This window comes from Gymnoscopelus microlampas, assembly GCF_963454915.1.
Source record: "Gymnoscopelus microlampas genome assembly, chromosome: 10".
In the NCBI taxonomy this organism is placed as follows: Eukaryota; Metazoa; Chordata; class Actinopteri; order Myctophiformes; family Myctophidae; genus Gymnoscopelus; species Gymnoscopelus microlampas.
In genome coordinates this window covers 19,207,293-19,214,030 of record NC_139947.1, presented here as the reverse complement: position 1 = coordinate 19,214,030, position 6,738 = coordinate 19,207,293, and the positions used below count along the sequence as shown (strand labels likewise).

General features: G+C 39.6%; 1 protein-coding gene across 5 annotated transcripts in view; it reads right to left on the bottom strand.

Moving 5' to 3' along the window:
* Nucleotides 1-1,535: 1,535 nt before the first annotated feature.
* Nucleotides 1,536-6,738, bottom strand: part of ralgapb (Ral GTPase activating protein non-catalytic subunit beta) — a 33,046-nt gene continuing 27,843 nt past the window's right edge. For 4 of the 5 annotated variants that reach the window (XM_084069772.1, XM_084069774.1, XM_084069775.1 and 1 more), the window contains exons 26-30: nucleotides 6,094-6,233; nucleotides 5,494-5,602; nucleotides 4,894-4,972; nucleotides 4,224-4,372; nucleotides 1,536-4,080 (exon numbers count right to left, since the gene is read on the bottom strand). In XM_084069772.1, the coding sequence (XP_083925898.1) occupies nucleotides 3,887-4,080; nucleotides 4,224-4,372; nucleotides 4,894-4,972; nucleotides 5,494-5,602; nucleotides 6,094-6,233 (671 nt within the window). In that variant the 3' untranslated portion in view covers nucleotides 1,536-3,886. The remainder of the gene's footprint in view (nucleotides 4,081-4,223; nucleotides 4,373-4,893; nucleotides 4,973-5,493; nucleotides 5,603-6,093; nucleotides 6,234-6,738) is intronic. The other variant, XM_084069773.1, reaches the window with a different exon arrangement.

The following is a 6,738-nucleotide window of genomic DNA, read 5'->3' as shown; positions in this document are numbered from 1 at the left end:
TGAGCGTGTAATGGTACCAAATGGCACCCCTCTGTCAGAATTACATACACAGACAGTGGTGGGGGGGAAAAGTGTCAATACTGCAATGTAGAAATACTCTCTCTGTTACAAGTAAAAGTCCGGAATTCAAAATTGACTTGAGTAAAAGTACAAAAGTATTAGTATCGAAATGTACTTAAAGTACTAAAAGTAGAAAGCACTCATTATGCAAAATGCCCCATTTTCAAATGTATAACAATCTTTAGAAAATAGTAGATCTGCAATTAAGCTCACAATTCTTCCTGATGCTAAGCATGAGCTTTTATTTTCAAATGGCCGATATGTATACAGAGTGGTTAATGTGTAATGTTTTGTAATACAAATCAAAATCTACAAAGTAACTAGTAGCTAAAGTTTTCAAATAATTGTAGTGGAGTAAAAGTACTGAAAACTGGAAATACACCAGTAAAGTAAAAATAACTCAAACTTGTACTTAAGTAAATGTACTTAGATACTTTACACCACTGCCTGTAATGGTCCACTTAACAATAATTTAGCCGACGACCCCCCTCAGAGTTAAATGAACACTCAGGATTTCATTTTACAGTGACAGTGTACATTTTCAGACCTCAGAAGTCAGTGGGTGACGGTGGTGGGTGTGTTTGGTTATTGGACCTAATCCACTATTCAATTAAAACAAACCTACTTAAACTCCCTCCATCCCACATCTAATGAGCATGTTATGGTACACGACATTAAACTCAACGGCATATCATGGCTAAATGCGATCAAAATGGCAAATTCCGTGCAAAAATGAAGGCTCCCCGACCTCGTCACCGTGTGCGAAGATTTATTTGAGTCAATAAAAGTGTCAGTGAATGAAGTCACAGGAAGCATAAAAACCCGTTGCTTTGATAGCAAGGGTAAAGGCGCACTCTGGTGGTCAAAATGAGTACTGAAGCACAGATAGATTAGAATCTAATCATTAGACAGATTTATAGATAGAATAATCCTGACACTGCAATAGTCATTAAAAGTGGAATATTTTGTGTTGAATTTGGAGAAACTCATAGTATTAGTTGTATTGAGCTGTTCAAATAGATCTTGTATGATTTGTTTATTTCATACAGATGACAGTTTGTGAATTTTGCCAATAAACCAGCTTTGCAGTGGGGTTTGAACAAGAGTCTTGCTCCCGTGCACTAACATCCTCAACACATCGCTGGGGCTGGGAATCAAATGCTCTGACCTGAGCTAACATGTACTCCTTTACTCCGTAGTATGACAGTGTCCCTTGTCAAATAGTCTTTTCGGCAAGCGACACCATCGTACATAGCTTTACATGTGAAGACTCCCAAGTTGTCAGCCTTGCCAGAGGTTTCTGCACAAGAAGGCTGCTGTAAACAATGGTGTCAACTGTGAGACCCATTTTATTTGGAGATTAATGTATAGATTGAAAATGTGATAATTTGGTCAATTGCACTCTCTCAATAAAAGTCACTGCACCTTGTCATTTGCTCCTTGGATATTCTGTCAACAATAAGGAAAAATTAAATAAAAATGGTCATATGAAGATTTAAAGGTCATTAAGAGTTTAATGCATGTTACATTCAATACCCACTGTGATTCTCCCACACATTAACTGCATACATACAGATTCTCTGCCCTTTAAAATGAGGAAGGAAGCAGACCATTTTTTTAATGTCTGATCACTATCATATATTTACATATCATCCTCCCTTTCTGTACATTGCAAATCCTTAAATATGACCATACATCAAATGAGTAATTTTAGGATAAGAAGTATGATTGATTATATGCAATTTCTTTGAAGCATGTCTACTTTTCCTTCAAAAAAGGCATGTGCACAAAGCACAATCCAAGTGTGAGACACACGACAGGTTAAAAACTCACTAAGCATTCTCTTCAATGTTTCAGAAGAAAAAAACTCCTTCAGCAAAAATACATACAAGTATAAAAAGACATGTTAGATAACCAACAGAAGCAGAAAATAAAGGGCGGGCCCAGTGCATTAAGACTTTTCAATTGTTCTATTCTGTTGCTGTGATACATAAATTCACATTAATACAGGCAGAGAGCTTCCAAACCAAACAAACTGCTATGCATCAAGTAAAAAAGAGGGAAAAAAAGTGTTGCAGAAATGATACACATTTCCGTTCAAAATTAATCATAGGCTATTGACAGATTAATATCGTTTGGGACTCGAAATCAAGGGTTTTATTAGCAAAATGTGAGATGTGTGTAGCATTAATACAGGTGCATGAAAGTACAGGTGTATCATGTATTATTACGTACTCCTGTACTTTTGAGAGCGTTGCTCTTTAGTTCGATCACTGTAGATTTGTTTGAAGGCGAACCGGTCAACTTTTTATTGGGAATTCGTAATGGTTCCAAGTACTATACGTATTACTGTAGTGCGTTTTATAATGTATTTTCTGAGGAGTGTCTGAAGCTGTGTGATGGCATAAAGAACAGAATCCTGGTGTCAAATTCCCATTCACATATCGTCCCTGTTGTGCAGAAACCTTGCAACTCCAAATTCCATCTTTTGTTTTTCCATAAATTGACAGTGTCACATACAAGTAATAATACCTGAAATACCTGAAATTATTATATAGTGCTTAGAACTCAAAGTCGCTTAGCCAATCTTCAAGCTCACATCCTGTTGTGTTGTGAGCTTGTAGATCTGCTAATTTCACGATGACGACATGCCCAAAATAGCGAGGCCAGTGTGGAAGAGATTTTATAAATCTTTAACCAATGAAAACTACTAACAAGAGATGTGGCTGCTTGTGAGTAAATAATAACTACATAGATCATTGGAACTTAAGTTATTTGTCCCATTTCCTGAAAAGTAACGTTTTTAGACATTTTTTAGACAGGTTTCCACTCTTCAGCGATGATTTGCACTGTGCACAATAGGCTAGGAGTCTGACAAATTAACTGGAAAAATAAGAGAACAGTTTGAGTTTACAGTATCGTGTGCTCAGTTGGTTGTCACAATGGTCCAGTCTTTTTGTCCTCACAACCGAGACCTCGGGGACTGCTGTCCTGGGTGCCAGCCTGTTGAAAAAATGTTGTAATTTCTTCACCCTGTGGAATTGATGCGATCTCAAGCGATAGCCAGAACAGTGCATCATGTAAAATTGTAGCATTTAACATACAGAGCTCCCCCCCTGCGCGTGGTTCATATCAACTGAAAACAAATGTTTCCAACTATGCTGGATGTTTTTTTTTCTAGGATGAGCCCGGCTGCATTACCATAGCGTCATTATTACAGTTTGTTGAGTGTTTTTTTAAAGGCCAACAGGTCAACTTTGAAGAAAAGCAGAATGTCTTTGACACAGAAAGTCTCTGTTGAAGTTCACCTTCCCAAAGCTTATAGAACCCAGTGACTCAGATGTATACAAATCATAACGTTTCCCACGCTTTGCTCTACTAGTCAACGGCAGACAGTGTTACTATAATGTGTTGATATAAATAACAAAATAGTGCAGTATAAATATAGAGATTCTGTGTGCACACACCCATGCTTGTGCACTTGTATATGCCCGCCCCCCCTAGTGAGAGAGTGTGTGTGTGTGTGTGTGTGTGTGTGTGTGTGTGTGTGTGTGTTTGAGTGTGCGCAGTGCTTCTCAGGGTTTCTACAGGGTCTGTAACTCTGAGAGTGTACGAATGGAACCATTTGTACACTTTCAGAGTTATGAGTCCTTGAAATTTAAAAAGTTTGAGAACCACTGGGTGTGTGTGTGTGTGTGTGTGTGTGTGTGTGTGTTCCCGTGTGCGCTTGTGAGTCAGTGTTGAGGACACAGTAGAACCCTTACGGGTCCTTTCTTCACACTTTCAGAGTTGAATGAACACTCTGTGTTTTTTTGACTGTGCAGGGTCAGAGGTGAGGCCGTCCCTCGCCCACCTCGTGGAAGAGCGAGGTGTAGAACTCGGGTTCCAGCTGCTTGTTGCGGTAACGCTGCACGATCTCCGTGATCTTCTGCTTCCTGCGCACGTGGGGCGGGTTGTACAAGTCACTCTCCAGACGCTTGCGGCGACAGACGTTGATGACGGTCTGACGGACAAGGAAACCTAGAAAGAATGTTTAAAATATTACACTTGTTTGCATACAGGTATTTCCTTGCTCTTATTCTTGTCTTTCTTTTATTATTGTTGCCACAATGTTGAGGAACCGGAACCAAAGAATTTTAAAGAGAGATAAAGATGGCCGTTACCTAGCGCCCTGCGGCTAACCACCATGCCATCCACCAGTGGGATGACCATGCTGAACTTGCCCACGGCTCCATGAAGTCTCACTCTGAACAGGCCCGTCTTCAGGGGGTGGATGAAGATCAGAGGAATATCCTTCTCCAGTAACCCTGACCTGGAACAACCAGACCAATCCAATTCATTTTGATCAACTATTTGCCTTGATCAATGAGTACAACGGTACTCTTCACCCAGAGCTAATCTCGCAAATCACTGTATTGATCATCGCCATATTATCTCTTGTGCACGTTGCTAGTAGGCCAACTCATTACCGCCATACTTTGTTTTATATATTTTTGATGCATTTCATTTTTATAATGGAAGTCAATGGGTCTCGGCACAGCCTGAAAAAAAAGACGTCATTGGCACTCTGGGCTTATGGAAAACGTGACGTCGGCGACGTCAATGGCACTGAATGAGTTAAGTTTAGATTAGAGTCACATTAGAGCCACACCATTCCCATGTGGATCCTGAGATCCACATCATTCCATATAAACAAAACTCTTTTATCTGATTACCAAAGCGAAGTTTAAATGCCCATAAAAGAGCTTTTAAGAAGGCTTGTGAATGCCATTTTCTAGTCTGACACTATGGTTGGCCTTTGGTTGCCTCCTGTTAGTCTGTCTGTCACTGTACCTGTAGGTGGAGCTGTTGCTCATGCTGGCCTCCAAGCCCGTGTTGGTTTCCGCCAACAGGTCAGAGAGTGGGAAGTTTTCTGGAAACACAAATAAAATCAATATTATTAGAAAGCAATTAAGCGTATGAGTTAATTGTTAAAAAGTTAAAGCTCTATATTCCAATCAATGCATCAATGAGTAATCAAATAGTGTTTGGTCTCCGTCTCTCCAGCTCGAACTTCATTTATCAGCTTGTGTTCCAGTTCAGTCTAAAAACTAAAACTAAACTTAACTGTCTGCTCATTTATTAGTTTCATCACATCCATTGTTTATCCTGTATCCTGTATGAGGTCTCTCTCCCAAGTGTATAAAATTAATTGAAAATACATTTTCTGTTTACTTAAGAGCTGAAGAGACTCATTACTGAACAAACATTCTATAGCAATGATTGCTATTGGAATATGTAGTAATTTAACACAAATTTGAACATGAAATAAATCACTTACACCGCCTTTAATCAAACTAAGTCATCATAGTCTGATTGTTATCCAAATTACAGTAGTTGTTAGTTGCAGTACTGACACACACACACACACACACACACACACAGTCTATTTACCGATGTCATCAAATCGTTCCACCCAGACCACAAACACCTTGGTCTCAGGACCCAATGGGGGGAAGGACTTTCCTGTGGAAGACCTCTTGGCCTTCACCAGAGGACTCAACTAAAACATCAAGGCAGAGTAGATGGAAAAGTTTAAAGAAATATGCAATCACGTTATGAAATCCATAAGTGTTTCTAGACTTTTTACTGTAGAACAGGGGTCTTAAACAGGGGGTTACTTTGTTTTTTACATTAACCACTTTAACCCTAGCATCCCTATTCTGAGGGGAACATTAGCCGAGAATAGCAGATCTACAAGCTCACAACGCCTCGCGCTACCAACGGTCAACTTTACCAAATATTGAGGGTTTAAGTGGTTAAATGTCTGAAAATATGCATTGATGTGAATCCAACATATTAATAGAAAACAATGTGTAAACAAACATTACTTTACTCAACACTGATGGTGACAGTGCTGTCAAACAAGTCTATGAAGCAATCTATGAAAATCTGCAACAATTTTATATAATATGTAGTGCCTGCTTCATCTCTCTCTCAGCTAAGGGGTCCTTGGCCTGAAAAACGTTGATGACCCCTGCTGTATAACAATACCTTTTTGGAAGACTCCAGGTTGTCCGAGTGGTTGGGGAACAGCTCCAGTGTGAGATTGGGTTGTTTCAACAAACTGGGCATGAGATCCGTGTTCATATTATCCACCTCCACCGTCGAATCGCTGTGTACCGAAGACTCTTCTAGAAAAAAGCACCAGAAGGCGGTGAACTCTAGTCCAGTGGTTCTAAAACTGTGGTCCCAAATGATTTTGGGGGAGGGGGGGGGACGGGGACGGGTCCCCAGATGATTTGCTTAAGTGCAACATTGTTTTCTCACTCAATAGTAAACAACCCAACTTACAGTATAAGTGTATGCAGGGTATCTACACATTTCTAAAGTGACAATTTAAGGACGTTTAAGACCTTTTATTACCTCTAAAATAAGACAATTACTGCGTCAAAAGTAATCAACAAACTATGCTATAAAAATGTACAAATATTGGCCAAATTGTCAATTACCCAGAGGCAAACATTTTGAAAATAGGCTAATTTACAAGCTCACAACGCCTCGCATAGCGAGGCGTTGTGAGCTTGTAGATGACCTATTTTCATAATTATCTGTGCAAACGAAATTTAATGCCTCAAGTCCTACAATTCAAACTGCTTATCAGGGTGGGGTCCCCAGTTCATATGATTATTTTTGGGG